The following is a 24169-nucleotide window of genomic DNA, read 5'->3' as shown; positions in this document are numbered from 1 at the left end:
ACTTATATTAATTTATTTATTTGGATGAAAATACGGAAAAATCTACTGTTATTAACACTACTACTACTATTATTATCTATTATTATTATTACTAATATATATATATATATATTTATTATAACATTTTTAAAAATGGCAAAATTCAGGACTCGTTGATGCATAAAGTAAAAAAAAAACAGTTGTAACATTATTGCTGTCAAATATAAATCTCAGTGTCAAATAAATGTTCAATATGTTAGACCACAAAAGCATTTATATATAATATACTGTTGATGTTAAAATATGATTTCTAATCACTACACAAGTAGGTTTAGAATAAAAATGAATGATATGAGCAAATTAAGAATTAAAAATGTTCACTTTTGTGTGAAGTCTCCCTTTAAAACTCACAGTCTTTTTCATAGACTTCCGTCAGACTATTTTTTCTGTCTCTCTCGGAGAGCTCTACCCTCAAAGCCATTTTGATAAAAGCTGCCATCTGGGGTGGAAGCAGCGTCTAATTTTCCAGCCAAATCCTGTCAAATGGCAGTGACCGCACTGGATGCCGACAGAGCAGTGTGGCTAAAATCCCCTCTCCACCCCTGCAGACCTGCTACTCGCTGCCCTTTTCTCTATTATGAACACAGTAGGACCAAATGTAGCCACTGGTTTCTCCATAATGCTCAATCGAGGAGGCGGCCTGTGAAAGACCATGAGGAGGATGAAAAGGAGGAGGTGGACAGGATAGGTGAGCTGAGAGATGCTCTTGCCATCCATCTATCACAGGCCTTTGATTATATGGGGGGAAATGGTTCCTTGTCAAGACACCAGAATGTCTGGTTCTGTCCAAAAAGCCCTAATAGCCCAGTGCTGGTATTGAAAATAGCAAAAGCGGGACGCCTTTCTTGACAACACCAATGCTCCCTGTGCTTTTTTTTGAGTTAAAGGGATAGTCCATCCATTTTTTTTCAACTGGTTCATTATAAAGATAACTCAAAAAAAGAAAAAGAAAAAAGATTTGTTCTGGAGCAGAGGTAAATACTTTCAGTAAATAAAAAAATTTTGGTCTGTTCCTCACTCAAAGTTCTCACATTGGATGAAGAAGTCTTGAAAATATATGAACAACATTTATAATACATTTATGACAAAAATACAATCCAGATTACCATTCAAATGTTTGGGGTAGGCAAAAATACAGTAAAACGTATTATATTGTGGAATATTGATACAGTGATCACATATTAATACAGTCTTCAATGCATCATGATCCTTTAGAAATCATTCTAATATGCTGATTTGGTGATTTAAAAAAATGTTTTATTGCTTCTAAACGCTTAATATTTTTGTAGAAAATGATACATTTTTAGGATTATTTATATTATTTAGGATGATAATAATAAATAATAATAATAAATTAACTGAAGCTTTAAAATGAAGATGCTCACATGAACCATGACAGCAAATATCATTTAATAAAACTGAATCAATCAGATTATAACACCAACAAATTCCATTTTTAAAAGTCAAATGAGGTAGAAATAGATCCTGTTAAGCCTCTAAAGCTAATTCAAATTTAACAGCTAGCACCATGGATCACTGTGCATCAACTCAGTGCTGCAGATGGAGGTAAACACAGCCTATTTATGTCATCAAAAGAGGGCTACACTTAAAGAGTGAAGAGTGACTACTGTCTGACTCAGGCTCCCAAGGGAGAAGGTTTTCAAGGAGAGGAGGAAAACAAGCTGTGCTCCCTGACAAGGGCTAGTAGTGAATCCAGACAATAGACACAACTTTTATCACAATATAAGCATTACAAGGTTTATTTTATACCATGCAGCCTTCAGAAATTAACAGTGATGCTTTGTTGCATTCATATACAGAGCTTTATTGCAAGCTATTTGTCATCTGTTCATCAAACTCAAGTGTCATATTTTACCTTGTGGAAAATACTTTTCCCAGTACTGACAGACTTCACGATCTTTGTTCTTCTTGCTTGTCTTCCTGTTCGTTTCAAACCCTGCTGTTACAGTTTCCTTAATAGGAGATTGCTTTATTCACAGTAGACTGTCTATCAAAAAACTGGTGTAAAGCTCTCTTTGCATTGCATGCTAAAGAAGAAAAATGAATAGGTGCATAACAGGAAAGAGAAAACAGTTATCAGTGTCGTCAGATATCTTCCTAAAGCACCAGATGAATTCCGCTGAACTTAAGAGACCTACTAAACCTTGTTTGGATTAATGTGATGATTATACAGGAATGTAAGGGAGAGCGTTCACAAACTCCGCCACTGGAACACACTGTGAGGATTTGCCGCTGTCTGTGGTGCTGAAACACCTTCAGATCACAGGAACAGAATTCATTGGAGATCCCACATATACAACATGTGACTAGTGTCATGTAACACACTACACTTTACACTGCGGTAAATTTTACACCTCACTGGTATAAATGCAGAAAATTTAGGGTGCTTTCAGTGTTGTTTTTTTTATACTACACAAAGAAGGTAGTGTTTAAAAAATCTGCCGGTTTTCTGCTATCATTTGGCATTAGAAGTTATAGAACATTTAAAAAGTTAAAAAAATGTTCTTGTTCACAATAAACCAAAGGTGTGTAAACTAGAGCCTTAAATTCTACTTTTGGGACAACACTGTTAAAAAAGAACAGCAAATGAGTTTGGGAATGACATAAGAGTGAATAAATGATGACAGAATTTTCCTTCTTTGATGAACTATTCCTTTGCGATAAAAGCAACTTCAGTACTTATTAACTTCAGTTTCAGAAAAGGAATATGATGTCTGCTGTAGTGGTGAGCAATCAGACCTCTGCTGCCAGAGGCTAAAGGGAAGGACCTGGATGAATGATCTTAACCCAGGTCATTTCCCTCTACCTCTATATCACATTGACGCTTTTGTACAAACTCTTTCTCTCTCAGACTTTCTCTCTGCCTCCTATTTCTCTGTTATTCAAATGCACATTTCCCTCTCTTTGTTCTGAAGTATGAGCACTGGCTATAGTCTACCAGACATGCTGACATCCCAGCAACCACAGCCCATGCCATTTACAGACTATCAACCCCTATAGAAGTTTACAGGCAACTGTTCCAATGTGCCCTTGTTTGCTAGAGCAAGCTGTTCTCTATGCTGCAGATGTATAGGTTTATCTACCACTAACACTCTGTGCAGAGTAAATACAAAAGAGCATAATAAACACAGACAATGGGTGAAGATATCTGCACTGACCTGTAACAACCTTCTACTTCCAGGATCTGAGAGGATCAGGTAATGGTCTATTAATGGGATAGTTCACCCAAAAATGAAAATTCTGTCACTCACCCTCATGCCGTTCCAGACCCTCAAGACTTCATCTTCAGAACACAAGTGAAGATATTTCTGATGAAATCCGAGAGCTTTCAAGCATACACAGCAATACAACTGAAACGTTTTATGGACCACAAAGGTAGTAAAAGACGTTTTTAAGATAGTCCATGTGCCATCAGTGGTTCAACAGTAATGTTATGAAACTATGAAAATATTCTGTGAGCAAAGAAAACTAAAATAACAATTTTATTCAACAATTTCTTCTTCTGCCACTTATGGGAGCACCACGATGATTGCGTGTGCATTCCTCTTCTTTGTAAACAAGGAACAGCGCATGTGTGTTCTACATCAACAATATTTTTGTTTCCTTTGCACACAAAAAGTATTCATATAGCTTCATAACATTACGGTTGAATCACTGATGGCACATGAACTATGTTATTCATTTCCTTACTACCTTTTTGGACCTTAAAAATTTCAGTTACTTTGCATGTACATCATATTTTTTAATATTGAGATTGATTTTATATACAGGATACTGTATGTAGACTTTAGATGCAAAGTCCATCTGAGATTGTTCTTTTACATTAGCATTTTTATCAAGCTTCTATGAAAATAAAATTGAATATTTTTCAAAATAAGGCATCTCATGACTAACTAATAAATTTTTCTTTGCCATTAAAGTAAAATTAGTGAACCTAAACATAGAATTTTAAAATAATAATAATAAAGTGCTATTTTAAAAGAAAACATCTCATAAAAACGTCAGACTGACTCAATTCTGAAGTCTTCATATATAACGTTACATGTGTCTTGAAATTAAACCCAAATTCTAAAAAAGTCTGACTTCGATTAGAGATAAACCAAGGGTGACTAATAGGCTATACAGTCCTGTGTGAGTGCTGACACAAGAAGTTTGGTAATGATTTCAAAGTCATTATCTGTTAACTTTAAAATGGCTACTATTATTGTCCTACTTCAGCCAGCAAAGTTGCCAATGACAGAACAAAACTATAACTAAACCCTCTGTGCTTCATCTATTAACACGTGCTTCATTCAAGCTTTTATTGCAAAGCTGGAAAGTAGGAATTGATGCCCGAACCCTTTCTGCAGAACAGCACGTGAGTTGTTAAAGCAATTAATCTACACAGTAGACACAGACTTGCCAGCAGGCATTGCAATTGCTATTCATTTATTCCCAAAGGCTTTAAAGCATCAAATATATGGCAGGTATTAATGATGCATGGTGTCTGTTCAAAGACAGGCCTCACAGTAAAGATGCTATGTGCTTGTAAGAGTTATTGACAGAAAAGTATCTCAAACTCCTGCTGTCCTCCAATGAATGTGTGTGAGGGTGAATCTGTCCCCAGTTTTTCCCATTAAGGATGAGTTTGGATCCCCCACTTTAGATAATTTCGTGCAACTACAATAAACCCATTTTGGGGTCCATTAGTGAGAGCAACCCCTCAGATCCACACTTTCTCTGAATAAATGACAGCTCCATCTCCACAGTAAAGATCATCCATGATCTGTCAAGCTGAGAGAGTGTGCGCCTCATTCTTGAGCTAATGTCAGAATATCAAAAAAGGATTTAGCTTTCCACAGTTGACTAACTCTCCAAAATCTCTTGGTGTTACCATCTTCACATCGTCTCTCCATTTAATGATATGAGCCCAAAACAGCTCATTGTTATCCTCCGGCACCGATTCCAGAAGAATCGAAAGATCCAAATGTATCAGAAAAACTTTAAAAGAAACACAGAAAATGGCACAAAATCTCTGCTCTCATATTATAACTAAACGTCCTTAACTCTAGACTAATGTGTTTGATAACTGAGCAGATAATCAAGACAAAATGATGCCCTCTAAATGTCATGAGATGATTTAAAAACAAATATAATCTCTCAATCTACATACTTTCCTACCAGCTCATTTAAGAGTATTTTTTTCATGTGTTAGTTGAAAACCAGACCCTGAAATTAACAGCAAAATCAATGGCTGTTTATGGGCAACATATTTTTTTTTTATAGCTGAAATAGTCAGAAAATGTCTCATGATCTGATAAGACACCTCATAACATTGAATAGTGAAGTAGTTGCTGTAGAAAAATTATAAAAATAATATGTCTGACTTCAGTTACACCAACATTTAAGTTTAATATGTATATCAAACCATTTTCTTCTTGGCTGGTTCCCAGAATGCAGGTAAAAGCTGACCTACACACACCCTTCTTGAATCAAATCAATTACCCGTTTACCCACACACACACCAGCTGCTACATGCGAGTTGTGATACCCAAAGGCTACATTTTAAAACAATCATTCTTCTTATTCTCGCATCCTCTCTTATTCTTTCTCTTTCTCTTAAAATGTAGGGTTCTTTAAGGATTCACGCTCTTAGCTACGCTGTTTGAAACTTGTCATAAACCAGATCAGTTTGTAGAAGCTTACACTGTGTTTATGAGTTAAGGGATAATGAACAGACTATTGAATTTTAATATTTTATAATAGTATATATTGTCGTACAGATTCTGCTAAGAAAAAAAACTATTACTCTTAATACTGTTACTAACAATGTGCAAAACAATCAGCCTTTCTGACTATACAGTAATACTGATAGTGAAGTCCAGTGAAGCTGGTTTGAGTTACCCAGATTAGCTCTCTATTAGATCTCTAAATTGCTCAATTGACCATTCAGAACAGTGTAATCCAGGGATAGTTCTCCTAAAAACAAAAATATCATTTTTTTACACTTATGTGTAATTCGTATATTTTGAAGAATGTTGGTATACCGTTTTGGTGAACAATGATTCAATAGTATGTTCAAAGTATCTTCTTTTATGTTCTACAGAAGAAGAAAAAAAGCCATACAGGTTTTGAGTGACACAAGGGTGAGTAAATAATGACAGAATTAGCATTTTTTGTGTGTGAACTACTGTATCCCTTTCACATGAAATGACAACAACAACTCATTAAATTAGAAAAACAGAGAACATTCATGCACGGTGGCAAATAGGCAGACTTTGTGCAACACGAGTGTAATAGTAACATCAATCATGACTGTCTAAATCTTTCTTTAAGATGCATGACTTATTTGAAAGGGTTTCACAATGATTAATGCATGAAATAGAAAATGAGTGTTTAATGCTACATACAGCTATTTACATCAATTTTGACAGAATAATCAAGTAGTATAATAAACTATAATAAATAAATATCTTAAGTCTTCATTTAATACCACAATTGCACACCCATTTTTGCAGGTCTAAATGTCTATATACTCTAAGTGCTGGCAGCAGCTGCACATGCTCAGTAGTATGTTGAGGCCGTCTGAAATGATCACAGCCTTATCTAAATGCTAACAGAATGCAATCTCTTAGAGTAACAGGCTAGCTAATGACCAGGCCCACTGAATACACTTAAGTGCTAATAATGATATAACCGAAGCTCAGTGAGGGAAAAACAGCAGATCACCAAAACATAACACCTGCAAACCATCTAGAGATCTTGACTTACACACTCACACGCATACACACATTCACTATGAAAAGCTTCTGACAAGGTAACTGCTTCACAGTAGCTGCCGATGCTGGTTTTTCCTTACCTGGAGGATTATTTGGGTGTTTATGTTATATAATCTAGCCATCAACACAAAGCAAGTTGAATGGAAAATTGTACAATCGAATGGGTTGAGTCAGCCCACATTCACCAATGATCATTACCTGCCACCTACTGCCATCCCAGCAATCAATAGTGTGTTCATTTTCGGATGGATCCATAGACTAACACTGTCTTAATGTCCTCCTGGAAAGTTCTTCCTAACAAGTCCAAAAATGCACTGTTCAGATGACTTTGGAATAAGTCAGAATAAAAATAACCTTTTGGCAATTTAATGTCTCTCACATTCCCATATGTTTTCACAACCCGACAAAGAAGGAAGGTATCTGAATGTAGAAATAAAGTGCCAAAGATTCACATTTCATGTGTAATTCATGCTTTTTTCTTAAAGATTTTCATAATTCATAAACCATCATAAACCAGTAAACATAAACTATTATTTTAAATTCATCTAAATAATAAACGCTTTCATTACTTAAAAATGAAGTAAAATAAAATAAAATTGGTCCCAAATTAATTTCAGTTGTAGATTTGTGTTATATTATAAAACCTGAGACTTTTATAACCCAACCTGCCAGCATTAAACGTTATTGCTATCTAGTGGCATTTTTAGGAGACTTTGTCAGTCCTAAAATTAAAATAAAAACGAAAGGAAATTAATCTAGAACTAAAACTAGCAATGGTGGAGAGAAAATTCATGAAAATGAATCTTAACTGACAAGACAACCTAAAAATAAACTTAAATCATAAATATGGATACTCTGGTTTGAATGCAAACACAATCTACAATTAGCCATTTATATGAACTTTTCTGATGTGTTCATGTGCTAAAAACAAACGTCATTCCAAAACCAATCATGGTCTTTCCAGATACAGTAAATCAATCCACGTTGTAAGAATACTAATGGGACCTGATTGTGGTCTTTCCGGCTAGTTCTGGATGAAACCCCTCATTGGAACAGGAAGATTTGTTCGCTCTTCACCTGTGGTCCCATTAGTTAGTGAATACTCCACATTATTAAAGAATGAGAGCAAGAGTGAATTGATCGTCTGATCTCATTCCATTCGGTTCAGTGAGTGTAGACTCATTCAGAAGGAGAGAATGGAGCCTGAACTGGGTAAAATCAAGTTAGCTCATTTAAATGCTAATGTACATGGATCTGAAATGGCACGAGGCTAACTGTGCGGCAGCTAAAGGAGAAAAGATGTATCATCCATTCACAGTGATATACTTGGTCTGGATACATTACTTTCCCTCGCTGTGTTTTATAGGCAAGACTTTGCCACTCCTCAAGCTGGAAATGACTCCAAGGACAATCTGTCGATGCTACTCTTAAAGTAGGTGGGAAGTAAGGCACATAAATATAAATCTTCGATCGGACTACAGCTACATGCATTTATTCTGTCGATGAGTGAGCACTCGGTATATGAATAGCTGAAAGCTGAGTTGTCCTCCTGTTTGGATGCCTTTTTCAGTTATACATACTAATACACTCCAAAAGACATTTTCACCCCTCATCTCTCTTCCCTGGAGAGATACAGGTGACTGAAAGTGATTGTAGCAAAATATATGCAAAAGGGGTCGATCAATACTACAAGAAAGTACCTAGAAGTATTATTTAGAAATGGACATTAAAAGAAATATATGCCAGCCAGAGGCGTACTGCAATTCCAGATGTTTGGTTCCACTAAAGGATTATTCCCAAGCTGTTTTGAGACAAAATATATAATGAACCAGGAGTCTTTGAAAGGTGGTAAAACTAATAATTGTTAAAAGAAAAGCAAAAAAGCATTAAGTTAAAGGCTTAGTTCACCGAAAAATCATAATTGTGTCATTAATAACACCCCGTCATGTCGTTCCAAACCCGTAAGACCTCCGTTCATCTTCGGGACACAGTTTAAGATATTTTAGATTTAGTCCGAGAGCTCTCAGTCCCTCTATTGAAGCTGTGTGTACAGTATACTGTCCATGTCCAGAAAGGTAAGAAAAACATCATCAAAGTAGTCCATGTGACATCAGAGGGTCAGTTAGAATTTGTTGAAGCATAGAAAATACATTTTGGCCCAAAAATAAAAAAAATTACGACTTTATTCAGCATTGTCTTCTCTTCTGGGTCTGTTGTGAGTGCGTCTGCTGTGACTGTTGACGTACAACGCTGCTGACGTGTTGTCTTTGTTATTGGGCGCACCAGAAAACACGTCAGCAGCGTCGTGAATGCGCTCACAACAGACCCGGAAGGGAAGACAATGCTGAACAAAGTCTTAATTTTTGGTATTTTTGGGCTGAAATGTATTTTCGATGCTTCAAAAAGTTCTAACTGACCCTCTGATGTCACATGGACTACTTTGATGATGTTTTTCTTACCTTTCTGGACATGGACAGTTTACCGTACACACAGTTTCAATGGAGGGACTGAGAGCTCTCGGACTAAATCTAAAATATCTTACACTGTGTACCAAAGATGAACGGAGGTCTTACGGGTTTGAAATGACATGAGGGTGAGTTATTAATTGCATAATTTAATTTTTCAGTGAACTAACCCTTTAACAACAACCGAGAATACATTTATAGAGCTAATGTTCTGCTAAATGTTTCAAATGAAACACATTAAAATTACAAAAAAATATTGTAAAATGTGCACATATTTGACTGTTCTTCCACAAATGATAAATGATTCAATACAGATACTGTAAAATTCTTACTTTATTGAATTTTTCATGTCATCATCATAACAAAAGTGTATAAATTCATTAATATGGCACTACACGAATGTTATTGTCACTTGTATATTCCGTTTACTTTAGTTGTCTCTGTTCCTGTTTGCTTGTCTGAGTTCCTTGTTAGTGTCCTCGGAACTTATTAGTTAATTATTCCATTCGGCTGTTTCTGTTTAGTGCCTTTACCAGTGTATATATACTCCCGCTTTCATTCTACTATCTTTCTGGTCTGGATGGTGTATTCTTTCATGTGGACCTCTGTTCTTTCTCCTAGTTTATTAAAGTGACTTTCTGAGACACTAAGTACAGTGAGTGTTGGTTAAAAGGCAAGTTATTATTGGCAAGGCTTAAATTCACAATGAAACTGAAGTAGTGGCTGACCTTTTCTTCCTTATTGTGAGAAACATCCAAGTGAAAAATGTAGGGTGGGTTCTTTGTTCTGTTCATTGGTTGCTGATTGGAAGAAGGCAAATCTGATTTTGAGCTTGCAGTCGACTTTAAGAAAGGGCAAGGGTTTATGCAGACTAAATGATTGAAGAAGTCCGACATACATCAGTTGATTCATAAAAATACTGAGCTATGATATTTTGAAATGTTTGTTTGTTTTCAAATTATTGAATTGCTCACTTTAATATAATTAAGATGCATTTAGAAAACAGATGCCTTTTCATATCATGGCAATTTTAAGACAAAACTCAGTCTTACACTTGTATCTCTTTATCCACTCGGGGGTCCTTGGACTGAAAAAGACTGTCAAACCGTGCACTACACAAATAAAACTGACTTGACTAAATCTAACAGGAACGACCTTGCTACCGATCAAATATAGAGACGCAAGGAAAACTAAGCAGGTGTGAGAAAAACGGCAGTAATTCAATCCAGTAATATACAGCAAAGTGATTCACCAACCAGTGAGTCACCAGTACAAATATTCTTTGGCGATCTTCTTATAGCCTACGGCCCTACGCCATCTTTATGTAGAGCAGCAGCTCTTTTTTTAAGATCCTCAGAGAGTTCTTTGCCATGAGGCAAGTTTAGAGCAATATGACAGATATTACATCAGCTATGAAGGTAGGATACACATAGCCAGAGACGTGAAATAATTAGCTTTCCAAAGAACGTGCAGACTTAGTAATGAACGAAAAGATCAAGAAAAACAATTTCATAATCTTGAGTCACATAAACTTCAGCCAACGAGTGAAAAAATGGCTGCAGACCTTTCTTACATTGCACCTGAGCTCACAATATTTTCTTTTTATATAATAACTAAGAGGATGAAAGCACCAAATGGATAAAAGCATGCGATCTCAAGGAGAACCGCTTACAAAAAATAATGCAAATGTCTATTTATATACAAAAAAGAAAGATGATGAAGGAGGCTTTCATTTACTATGCATTTCAGACGCTTGCATGCGCTTTTAAAAAATCTAACAAGTCACCATGCTTGGCTTCTTGATTATTTCTAAAGTAAACCCCAAAGGAGCAGACAATTCATTCATATAATCAGAGTCACTGAGCTTTCCTATAAACATCAATATTAATCATTTTCCAATCAAAAGACACATAAGCAATGCATTACAGGGACTGTGTCCAATAAGGCACCTCTGTTTGATCTCACTGAGCTGTGCAGTGTAAGAGCTGATAGGAGACGAAATTTCTAAAAAATAAAATAAAATAAAAACACCCCAAAATCAAGCCTTTCTTTAGTGTGAACATATTAAAGCAAGTATATTTTGACTTATAGAGATTCTTATGGAAATCATCTTTATTTCTTAAAATCATATATCGCAATACACTTTCATATTTATCCAGAGCCCAAGCAACTCGATATCTTACAAAACCTTAAGATGAAGCCTCATGAAAACACAGCTTCTGATCCATGGAGTAAATGATGAAGTAAAAGACTTACAAATGCAAATTCTGCTAATGATCCCATCCCACATATCCTGGCCAGATAACTAAGATCATTAACAAAAGTATAACTGTGTGGGTGAAACACTTCTTGAAATCAAATGTTCTTCAACATGATATTTATATAATGCTGAAGTCAGAGCCACTGGCAAACTCTCATTTTCCATCCGTGGTGTATGATATACCAAATTTGTGCACTATGCTAAGGTCACCACCACACGGGCAAGATTTTTTTTATTTTTTTAGTAAGTCCTATAGAGCATGCTAAAAGTTCAATAAAAGCCAAATTTCCATCTGTGGGCAGTGAAATATACATAATATTTTTTATTGAAAATTATTTTAAAAAATGTTTTATAGTATTAATTATATTTACTATATAAGTTTCTAAATCAGTTCATTGGTTCATCAGTGATAGATAATTGTTACAAAAAATCAATTTCAGAGGTTGCTTTTTTTAAAACTTTGTATTAATCAATAAATCCTGAAATGTATCACAGTTTCAGCTGTTAGAATGATTTCTGAAGGATCATGTGACACTGAAGACCGAAGTTGAGAATTGCTGAGAATTCATCCTTGCCATGATAAGAGTAAATAACATTTCAAAATATATATATAAAAAAGAAAATAATTGTTTTAAATTATAAGAGCATTTCACAATAGTGCTGTTTTCCTGTGTTTAAAATAAATGCACCCTTGGTTAGCAATAAGAGACTTCTTTCAAAAAAAAATGTAAACATCTTAACGACCCCAAACTTGTATGTAGGTGCATATAATGTAGGTGCATATAAACTGGATTACATGTATGTATCCTTTATGCGCTTTTCTGGCCTTTTTCTGTGAATATGTCTGGCTAACTGCACATCACCACACACACACACACACACATATATATATGTATAGTGAGCAGTAGATTTTAAATTGAACTGAGTGAGAACATGCCTCTCTGACCCTTGACCTCCTCTTCTCGGGCACATTGCCAGAGGTTATCACACAAAGACACACACACACACACACAGGATCACATATATCAGAGCGAGTGCTCAACCAGACAGCAGCTTTGGGCCAAAACCACTTACACCCACATTAGTAACACCATAACAAAGGCCTGCCCACACCTTCTACATCTCACCACCGCTGCACAACTGTATTTTTCCTTCAAAACAGTTTCTATCATTATCCCTGAAAAATGCAGCAAAACTACATTTAATTATATTTTTATGTGATTATCGATATAGTTTGCAGGGGAAGAACAGTCTAAATACCCCTTTACTAAAATCACACAAAAGTGATTAACCTCGCCAAGGCTTTTCTGTCCATTTATGTTTCCATTCAATTTCCACAAGAGATAAAATTTATAAATGTCCTACTGATGCAAAAATATAATCTGAACAAGCTTCTACAAACAGTGTTTGTCCTTCAGCATGGAACCGTAACTATAAGGGATCTGAAAGGAGGGGCGGGGCAGTGTGTGTGTGTGTGTGTGTGTGTGTGTGTGTGTGTGTGTAAGAGTGTGTGTAAGAGCAGGTTGCCTGGACAAGAGAGCTGCAGGAGACTGTTGTGGAGACGGAACCACCAACTGGGATCACACTCAGGAATTATGCACCTTCATAAGCACTCTCTACTCCTCTATATTATGTTTAATTTCAGATCAACTACTTTGAGCAATACACACAAAGATGAGCAGACTTATAGCATGATGAGTGTTTATTTATTGCTTGAAGCGGTTTGTCATTTTGTTCTTATGAAAAGTTTAACCACTTTATGAGCATATTATTAGAATATGCACATTATTTTCTAGCCCTAATGGTTTCATTGATCGGTTCAGGGGAGTGGGCTGGCTTTTGTTCTCTGGACAAAAAGGAGCTCATCTTTTACAGCAGCAGCATGATGCTTGATTTCCAGCTTGAGGCTTGAATTTGATGCTTGATTTAGCACAATCATGATAAGCTCCACAAATCAGGCAGAACTGAAGGGCAGGACATAATTAAGTTTATATTCCACAATTAGAATCTCACCATCTAATCATGACTTTATGTGTCATTTGCTAAAGGAAGATTTATACCAGGACAGAATGCAAAATTCCCTTTACAATCAGATTTATTAATCAGACTTCACTGGCTACTGACCGAGCAGGTCCGTTTGTAATTGGAAACAAAACTAAATCTGACGTGAAGATGAAGACTGTAGGACCAAATCTACTTAAGAGGCTTATAAAGAAAACTGTTAATCTTGGGTAACCTTTATTTATTGATTTATGTACTACTTCACTAGTATCTGAATATTTATTATTTACAAATATAATATAAAAAAATCATAAAAAATAACTAATTTTTATTTTAACTAATTAAAAAACATAAATGGTAGTTGTGTATATATATATATATATATATATATATATATATATATATATATATATATATATATATATATACACAACTACCATTTATGTTATATATATATATATTTAATGTCAACTAGGCTACTCTAGATAGTAGAAATCTAAAACTTAAGTGAGACTATTTTACAATGCTTCATATTTGTCACCAACTTTTTTGATGACTTAAACGTTTTCGTTTAACCTATTTTTCAGCTGTGGTCCTAAATAAGAACGTGAATAGTCAACCAAAGAAGCTCTCGAATGAAAACGAGTTGGACACAAAAATGAAAGAAACAAACAAACCGACGAGCCTTCAATTTGAGCATTTTCCATCTCTTTCACTGTAACAACGCTTTCCATTTCTGGAAGACGGTTAAGGAGGACGACTCTGGAAGAACGGCTATCATCGTGAATACGTGCTCGCAGCAGCGGGCTTGATGTTGCACTGAGAGGATGAAATCCTGCCGTATCCTTCACGAGCGCATCACTTCATTCAGAAACCACACGCCGCAGTCAAAAATCAGAGAAGGGCAAACATAACACAGAAAACCAGCCTACCTGCATAACCTTTGATGTTGTGATGTTCATAGATAGACGTCCTGTGTTTTAGAGGCATAGAGAGTGGGAAGCGTATCGACACCGCATCCCGGAGACTGAAGAGAACAGAAACCTGAAGATAAACGTAGAGAACAGCAGGGGGCGCTCCACTGCAGCGCGGGGCTAAATCACCACAAACCCCACCCGAGAGAGAGAGAGAGAAGCTTTCATTGTTTGGGAGATTGATCTTAAAATGATTCTATTATTTTTATTTACTTTAAATCAAGTATTCATCAGCAAACTAGCAAAGCTTAGCACTGAACACGTGCCGATCTAAATTTAAATAACTGTCCTTTTTAATATGTCATCGATCATTACTAGTAATTAGTAACGTTATCCATACGGATGTTCACAAATTCACTTTCCCCTTCCCTTGATGACTTGTGATGTCATTTACACGAAGTCATTTCTTTCTGGCCTTGTTTTGAAGGATAATTTCTCCTAAATGATGCATCACTACACGATCCGATTCTCCATATGACATTACATAAGAGAGATTTACGCTGTTTCCATGAAGCATTTAATCTGTTTTTCCTGATGCTGTTGGGTGTACATCGAGGTTAATGCATGTCATATCATATGCAAATGAGAACAATTAGCTAATGCCTTAATGTTATCATATAAAACAATAAATAATAATATGACAATGAAATCAATACTACATTACTCACTGCTGGTTATATATTCTCTGTATAATCGTGTATGTGACCAAAAAAAAAATCTTGATTAGCTTAGAAACTATTGGATACTTAATTCCCTTCTCTTGTAGAAGATGTTGGCCCAGACAACTTGAGAAAATGTATTTCTCGAGGCTAAGGTAATAAACAGCTTCCAATGCCCCAGATAAAACTGGACAAGTGGTTTGAATACGTGTAATTATCATGAGCTGCCTTTGGGATACTGAAAACAATTACCATGCAGCTACTCTTGCCTCATGATTAATCCAGGCAGATGTTTTCACATTATGTCTACAAAAAGACAGGCAAGCTTTACAGAATATCATTAGGAAGCGTGATATCCCGTGCTCTCTTGAAGATATCCTTTCCCCTAAAAACATTTAAACAAGCTACAGATTTCTTTGATGTTTATCTTCCACATGTTCGATTCAGAGCAACATGTAATATTTACTGTATTAATAAGTTATTTTTCACTGATGTGCATAAAAGCTTACATCTAGCATGGGCAAATTGGAAAGTCATTCAAAAAAAATATATGTATATATATATATATATATATATATATATATTTTTTTTTTTTTTGAAAGGCAGAGTGTGAATGAATTAACTGAACTGCCGAATGAATCAAAATGTCAAAAGCTGCTTTTTATTGCTGCAGCTGGGAAATTCCAACAGTACATTGGAGAAAAAACACAGAGAAAGCGCACAAACTTTGGTTCATAATATCACTCCTCTAGTTAGCTCTTTTAAAAAAAAGGCAGATTCAAGGCATTAGAAGAAAAAAAACAGCTTTCTATCTAGTGGAGGGTTGACTACAGTGGAGAGATGAGTATGAGCCAACTTGTCTCCCAAATACATGGTTGTCAGCCCAAAAAAAAGAAAGCTTCAATCTGTCTGTTCCATAAAGAGCCAGATGAGAGGCTTGCAAGGATTTCAATTCACATTCATACATAGCAAAACTTATCTGACATTTATTATAGCATTTAAAACTTACTTATTTTGTCTTCTATTGTTGTAATCATCATTAAAAAAAACATCTAGTTTACCCCACAAACATAAATACAAAAAGAGGAAAATTTAACAAGCTTTGCACTATTTGTTCACATATTGCATGAGTGAGCTTTTAAAGGACCAAAGGGTCCCTTTTTATTTATTAAGTCACTAAAGAAAATCTTTACTTCAGAAAAAATAAAGAAAAGCCAATAATACCAAGTACACCATAACAGGTTAAAAATGAACAGAACCAATGGAATCGTCTAATTTTTTTTTCTTGCAATGATCACAAATGAACAGCCTAATCAAAGTGTCACTCTTTACTAAATAATCTGATGTGTGATAGCTAGGCTTGTTCTATCTCCACAAGAACCCTATCACCATCTTTCGGGTGGAGGAACATCACAGGTTTGCCATGAGCTCCTATCCGTGGCTCTGGGGAGAGCAGTCTGATTTTCTTTTCCTTCAAATCAACTATTGCAGCACTGATATCATCCACCTGCAATTGAACAGGCAACATTTTGAAACTATGAAACCATGAAGTTCAGTATTTACTGTTAAGACACCTGCAATGCGATTGATTCATAAGAAATTTAGTTTCTGAATGTGCATCATTTTTCTTTATTATTATTATCCCATCTAATGTTATATATATATATATATATATATATATATATATATATATATATATATATATATATATATATATATATATATATTGGAATATTGTAAAAGTATATTATTGTAAAATAATATTTAATATTGTATACCAGTATTTAATTTTCAACAAAAATGTAAATGTACTGTATATATAAAATGTCTTTTTTTTATCTATTTAATGATAATAATAATAATTATTATTATTATTATTACATATACAGTGGGGATCGAAAGTTTGGCCACCCCTTGCAGAATCTGTGAAAATATGAGTAATTTTCAAAAAATAAGAGAGATCATACTAAATGCATGTTATTTTTTATTTAGTACTGTCCTGAGTAAGATATTGTACATAAAATATTTAAACATTTATTCCACACTGACAAAAAAAATGCTGAAATTATTAAAATAACACTACACAAAAGTTTGGGAACCCTTGATGCTCCAGAAGGAAACAAGATGCATTAAGAGCTGGGGGGTGAAAACTTTTGAACACGATGAGGATGGCCAAATTTGTCTTATTTTGTTGAAATATAATTTTTTTCCATTTAGTTCTGCCCTTCGTAAGCAACAGAAGATACTTGTATGTTTCCCGGTACACAAATTAAGTACAATTTACCTTGATCTTCAAATACCAAAAGTTTTCACCCCCCAGCTCTTAATGCATCTTGTTTCCTTCTGGAGCATCAGTGAATGTTTGAATCTTTTTTAATTGTTGTGTTTGAGTCCCTCAAATGTCCTCAGTGTGATAAGATGCATCTCAAACTCATAAAGTCACTGCTTGAAAGGGTTCAAATATGCAAAGATGCTGGAAAACTGAAGAATCTGCAGGACCTTAAAGATTTTTCTGAAGAACGCTGCTCAGTTTAACTGTTCAGAACAAACAAGGGACTCATGCACAACCATCACAAAACAGAAAGACAGTCGAGGATCATCAGGTGACCACACACAGTACTAAGAACCAAGGGTTCCCAAACTTTTGAGTGGGGTTATTTTAATAATTTCAGCATTTTTTTTGTCAGTGTGGAATAAATGTTTAAATATTTTATGTACAATATCTTACTCAGGACAGTACTAAATAAAAAATAACATGCATTTAGTATGATCTCTCTTATTTTTTGAAAATTACTCATATTTTCACAGATTCTGCAAGGGGTGCCCAAACTTTCGATCCCCACTGTATATATATCTATCTATCTATCTATCTATATATATATATATATACACACACACACACACACACACACACACAAAACCTTTAAACCAAATTTGAGTATTAAAAGATGAGTATTGTTTTACTCATTGGTTCTCAAATCATATTTATTTTTCTTCTGAATAGCTTTTTTTTTTTTTTGAAAAACACAATCAGAATCTTCAAATTGTGTTTCATTCACTTCATATGATAAATTAAAAACGTTTTAAAAAGCAGCAGTGTCAAAATTACAGCAGAAACACAAGAAGAAACATATGCAGTATAGGGGGACTTCGAATATTATTTTGGACAATGGGGTGTGTGTGTGTTGGGGGGGGGGTCTAACCTAATCTAAATGTTATCTCGATGGAGATATGATGCATCCCCCCAGCTTTGTTCTTCTGCAGAAATCCTGCAATAGGGCTTTTCTCTCCCAGAGGGTGCATAAGCTCTAATTTTGTGTTCCCCAGTTCCACAAACACAGTGCTCAGGGAGGGTCACAGTGGCGCTCACTCAAGCCCCCAGCACATCATGGTAATGTGCTGTGGCTTTCTCCAGTTCTGGCACTGCGAGAGTCACTTGATTCACTCTCCCTAACTTCCACAATGACTGAGGGACACCCTGACCGAGGGGTACAGTCAGAGACACTGCCCTCACTGAGGGTAAAGTCATTGAAAACAAACTAGACTTTATGTAAACGTGTATCAGTAACGGGTTTTAGTAATACACGCACAATTTACTCATGTAAATATTTATGTTATAATATTCCAATTTGAAAAAAATGATTATAGTAGATTAAAAACCAGTAAATCGCTATATTTAGAATGGTTAGGCTAGATTATATGGAACCTTTATGTGGAACGCAATAATGTTTCCGGGGGTTGTATTTACCAAGCGCACGCAGAGACCCATGTGAGAGCAGAGATGGCGAACGGAGAGGGCAGCACACTGGAGAGCTGCTTACAATTACTAAACAGCAACACAATACACCCGGAGCTATTTCTCAGGTGAGCTGCACGTTAAATCATTTAACTATTTCGTTGTTTATTTAGAACAGAACCTTTTCTAACGTTACAGGAGCTGAAACGCGTGTCGTGCAACACATGTGCAAAAGTCTCACGTTGTGGTTGCGAGTTTAATATGTGACATGTAACGTTACCTGTCTATAAAATGTTTCTGTTCATGTTATTTTCTATGTGAGCTTTGTTTTTAAACTCTAAAAAGATATAATTATGCAAATAGTAATATAAAACTACTACATATGAGTGTGGGTAAATAAAAGTGGGTCATTTCTTTCTTTCTTTTATGCTCTCAATCTTTATTCAGTGTCCAGGATGCTCTGGCATCAGACTTCAAATCACTTACCAAGACACTTTATGATCTGCATAAAGCCCACGAGCCTGCAGACTGCAAAGGTAGCCCACTGGAACAGCTGGTCATCGAAAAATTTGATGAGGAGCAGATCTGGCAGGAGCTGGAGCTCCAGAACACTGCTTTAATGACACACTTTGAGGAGGAAGTTGAGCAAGCTGTCACAGATGACACTTTAACATTTCTCAAAGATCCAGAGGAAGAAGAGGAGGGTGAAGATGTTGATAACGGGGAAATTTATAATCATTTGGAAGAAGAGAGTGCAGAGGAAGATGATGAGGAGGATGATGATGATATGGACAGAGAGGAGGAAGTTAAGCAGAGGTTGAGACCATCTGCAAGCAGCAAGGACGATGACTTCTCTGGCGAAGACTCGGATTTGGACTTTGATGTAGATCAATTTGAGAAAAAAAACAAACGGCAACAGTCAGCTGCCAAATTATCAAAGTCTAACAGGACTCCATCAGAAGTGGATGACAGGTTTTTTAAACTGTCCGAAATGGAGGCGTTTTTGGATGACATGGATAAAAGAGAAGGAAAGGAGAGCGCAGAGGAGGACATCGACTACTTTCAGAATTTGCCGTCTGATGATGACCAGGAACTCAGCTTTGATAAACCAGTAGGGCTGAAAAAACTGAGAAAGGTAATGGACGGTGTAACTAACTTTCCTTGAGTCTATTTTAATTAGTTGCGTCACCTTTACGGACACCCCCCAGGGTGTAAAACTATGGGTGTAATATACAGATGAATGCAGCATGATTGTGTAACATGAATTTAAACTGACTTCTCATGAAACTCTGTGTCCTTTGTTTTACAGAACAAGAGCTCCAGAGATCTGAAATACAAAGATTTCTTTGCTTCAGTGGATGGAGAGCCTGAACAGACTGATCCAGACGAAGAGAAGGAACCGGAATCTAATGATGATTATGAGGGAAAAGAAGATGATGACGGTGATCTGGAGGAGGAAGATGAAGAGGATATAAATGAGGAAGATTTTGATATGGAGGAGTAAGTCATGAGGAAACCCGCTGTCCTTCATTGTTGTGTGTTAGCAGAATATAGTGATACAGCATGTTCTTTCGGAGATCTAATGTATTTTACCTTTAAATTAAGGGGTGACACGGGTGATGGAGCAAGAAATGCTTTACGCAAGGTGACCTTTGACCTTCCTGATGACAGTGAGGGTGAGGAAGTGGAAGATATTCTAGGTGGAAAAGCCAAAAACATGCCTAAACCTGAGTCCAAGTCATCCTTTGAAAAGAGACAGGAAAAGGTATTTAATACATTTTTAGTTTAGTTTTGATTCAGTCATTTTATGGTGCTTATTTCAGTTAGTTGTCAAGGCAACGTTTATCATTTTCATTTAGCTTTTCGTGTGCTATTTATATTTAATTTCTGCTGTATTTCAGTTAACACCCTTTATTTTTTAAGTTTTAGTCCACAGTTATAATAACCCTGCTTTAATATGAATTGAAACAGATGGCACAAAAGATTGAAGAACTGGAGAACACTGCGTTGTCTGAGAAGCCGTGGCAGCTGACAGGAGAGGTGAGCGCTCAGACTCGACCGGAGAACAGCATGCTGGAAGAGGATATAGCGTTTGACCAGGCCTCTAGGATGGGTGAGAGTCTCGTGCTGATCTCACAGCTTAATGCTTAATGCTTTGAGAAGCTTTATAGATTTGTTCATTACTTTGTTTCTCTCCTCCACAGCTCCAGCAATCACAGAGGAAACTACCTTACAGCTTGAGGATATTATCAAACAAAGAATCAAAGATCAGGTTTGTTCTATATTTCATGTTCTAATATGATCCAGTCTTTGATTTTTGAATAACACAGTTCACCTAGGAATTTTTTTTATGAATGTTTGTCAGTAAATCTGGCCCAGTATACTTCACTTTATTTGTGGTATTGTGGTTGTGTCTCAGGTGTGGGATGATGTGGTTAGGAAAGAGAAGCCTAAAGAGGAGGTGTTTGAGTATAAGAAGAGACTCACTCTGGACCATGAGAAGAGCAAACTGAGTCTTGCTGAAGTTTATGAGCAAGAATATATCAAACAGACACAGGTGAGTCCCGTCCACAGCTGTGTCTCTCATTCCTCCCCCTGCTCATACTTATGTTTAGGTATAAAAACATTTTAGTTTATAATTTGCATGATGTATGAAATTGTTTCACATACATATAAATTACCATTCAAATACACTATATATATATATATATATATATATATATATATATATAAAATTACGAATGTTCAGTTTAAGTGATAAATGCCCGTTAGTAATTTTGACCGATTAATACAATCAGTTAAATGGTTTAAAAAGTCATTTATTCATTTATTTTTAATAATTTATCTATTAATTTATTTTATTTATTTATATTTATAATTTAAAATATTTTAAAAGGTTTGCTGCATTGATAAAGTAAGCTATGCTTCACGTAGCTTAAGACTCATTTTATTATTTCAGAAAAGAATTATTTAAAAATAAATTTAGAAATTTGCAGATGCTAAATGTTTACAAACATTATAATAAACAGTGTCAACATAGCTATGCTATTTTATTCCCCTCACTCCACAACAAATCCCTTCAATGAACACTAGCCTGTTTAAAAAGAACAAGAATAAAAAATAGCCTATAAGAAGTTATAGCAACATAAACCACAAGCCAAAACGAATACATGTAAATATATAGGCTAAATCTAAACTGAAACCAACGTTGGGTCTCTCATTCGACACAAAATCAAATGTTTCCGTATTGGCGATGTATTTGAATGCCAAATTATTTATTATAGCCTACTTCACTTAACAAAGGTTAACTTTGTGTGTGCATGCGGCACCAGCGCAATCGTTTGATTGTTTTCGTTCTAACAGTGGAAACAACAACTCCTTTTAGTCATAAAGATAATTGGAATTGTAAACGGTTTGCCTTTGTGTACATTCAATATAAAAAACAAATCTTTGTTTTCTTTCATTTATTTATATATATATATCATGTGTGTGTATATATATATATATATATATATATGGTGAAATACTATTAGAATTCAAACATTTGTAATGTATTTAAATATAAAACAATTTAAAATGTAATTTATTCCTATGATGACAAAACTGAATTTTCAGCATCCATTACTCCAGTCTTCTGCGATATTGAAGAAACATTTCTTATTGTCAAAGTTAAAAACAGTTGTGCTGCTTAATATTTTTTGTGGATACTATACATTTTGTAAGGATTCTTTGAACAGAAAGTTCAAAAGAACAGTATATATCTGAATATTGATAACATTATAAATGGCTTTACTTTAGATCAAATGAATAATCCTCGTGAATAAAAATATATAATAAAAATTTTTTTTCTTGTGTGGGTTTCAGGAAAAGAAGGAAGAGGAAGAGAACCCAGCGCATGTAGAAATCCAGAAACTCATGGACACACTATTCCTTAAATTGGATGCGCTATCAAACTTCCACTTTACACCAAAACCGGTGAGTACAATGTTCCTCATGGCTTGAGCCAGCTATAGTGTGTTCCTGCATGTGTGATGTGGAGACAAAAAACTACACTGATTTACAGCTCTGTACCTATAAAAAAATAATTCAATTTAGCAGTTTTAGCTTATATATGTCTATAAACATTGAGTTATATTGGCCTAAACATGTCAAATGAATTCCCGTTCTGCTAAGTTCATCTCTTCATGTGTTATTTCTCTGTTCAGCATATTCCTGAGGTGAAAGTGGTTTCCAACTTGCCTTCTATTATTATGGAGGAAGTGGCTCCAGTCAATGCCAGTGACGGCACACTACTGGCTCCAGAGGAGATTAAGGTTTGTGTGGCCTGCTCACATCACTTCCAGTTGATCAGAAAACCTCACTTTTAACTGTTAAGGAAACACTACTACACTTTTACACCAATAAGATCATAATCTTCATTAGATTTCAATGCATTTTCTTCTCTTATCTCAGGAGAAGAATAAGGCAGGAGACATACTCGGAGACACAGAAAAAACCACCACAGATAAGAAACGAGAGCGACGGAAGAAGAAGAAAGTGAAGCATCTGAAGATTAAAGAGCGGGAGAAGAGACAGAAACTCAAAGAGGTGATGAAAGGAGATCAGAATAAGAAGAAGAGTAAAACCGAGGTCGAACAGACTCTCAAGAAACTTACTAAAGGAGGAAAAGCCAAAATACTCACGGTCAGTAACCAAGTCAAATACAGTATTAATGATTCCAGTTACATTATTGTGGTTTTGTTTATGTGTATAACCCCCCCCCCCCCCCCCCTATATTCTGACAGAATGATGGCATGGATAAGGCTCTGCGTTCCTCTCAAGCTTTCTTCTCCCAATTACAAGACCAAGTCAAGAGCCAAATCAAGGGCTCGAAGGACAAGACGGCAAAGAAAAAGAAACAAAAAGAGATTTCTGCCAACAAGCTTAAGTTGTAATGTTGACTTGTGTCAAAAGCAATATGTACAGTTATTAGTTTTATGAGAAATCAAATTGTTGTATCCTCTTTTATTCAAATACATTTTCCTTTATATGCGTGTCTTTATTTTTTGGTCGTTTCTGTAATACTACACACACTTTCACTAACTCTTAAAACAATGACAATATTTGCTCCTTACAGAATTCCTTTCCTGGGAGTGCTATATTAATAAATCAACCTTTCGTTAGAATCAGCAAAATACAGTATACTGTCAATAGTGGCCCCAAAAAGTATTTCAACACTGAAGTCAGACATTGAAATGTCACACTTGTTGCATTAAA

The 24169-nt window shown here is 35.5% G+C and overlaps 2 protein-coding genes across 5 annotated transcripts in view; one reads left to right on the top strand and one right to left on the bottom strand.

Moving 5' to 3' along the window:
- The window catches only part of LOC113052283 (amyloid-beta A4 precursor protein-binding family A member 2-like), a 68600-nt gene extending 53997 nt beyond the window's left edge, over nt 1–14603 (bottom strand). For all 4 annotated transcript variants that reach the window (XM_026216709.1, XM_026216711.1, XM_026216712.1 and 1 more), the window contains exon 1: nt 14477–14603. The gene's annotated coding sequence lies outside the window, so the exon portion shown is untranslated. The remainder of the gene's footprint in view (nt 1–14476) is intronic.
- Nucleotides 14604–18900: 4297 nt separating this feature from the next.
- Nucleotides 18901–23949, top strand: LOC113052282 (U3 small nucleolar ribonucleoprotein protein MPP10-like). The gene is made up of 11 exons (XM_026216708.1): nt 18901–19041; nt 19361–20048; nt 20223–20413; nt 20519–20678; nt 20885–21026; nt 21118–21185; nt 21333–21470; nt 22778–22888; nt 23119–23226; nt 23366–23596; nt 23698–23949. The coding sequence occupies exons 1-11, from the start codon at nt 18959–18961 to the stop codon at nt 23845–23847; spliced, it is 2070 nt and encodes a 689-aa protein (XP_026072493.1). The 5' UTR covers nt 18901–18958; the 3' UTR covers nt 23848–23949.
- Nucleotides 23950–24169: the final 220 nt, after the last annotated feature.

This window comes from Carassius auratus, chromosome 32 (genome assembly GCF_003368295.1).
Source record: "Carassius auratus strain Wakin chromosome 32, ASM336829v1, whole genome shotgun sequence".
NCBI lineage: Eukaryota > Metazoa > Chordata > Actinopteri > Cypriniformes > Cyprinidae > Carassius > Carassius auratus.
The sequence above is the reverse complement of the archived record's forward strand: the minus strand, read 5'-3'. Positions and strand labels throughout refer to the sequence as shown.

Bases quoted from the DNA above. Each gene is read 5' to 3' on its own strand.
- LOC113052282 (XM_026216708.1), top strand. From the start codon at position 18,959: ATGGCGAACGGAGAGGGCAGCACACTGGAGAGCTGCTTACAATTACTA. The intron at 21,186-21,332 runs GTTTGTTCTATA...GTTGTGTCTCAG, and splicing joins AACAAAGAATCAAAGATCAG to GTGTGGGATGATGTGGTTAG. The intron at 23,227-23,365 runs GTTTGTGTGGCC...CTCTTATCTCAG, and splicing joins TGGCTCCAGAGGAGATTAAG to GAGAAGAATAAGGCAGGAGA.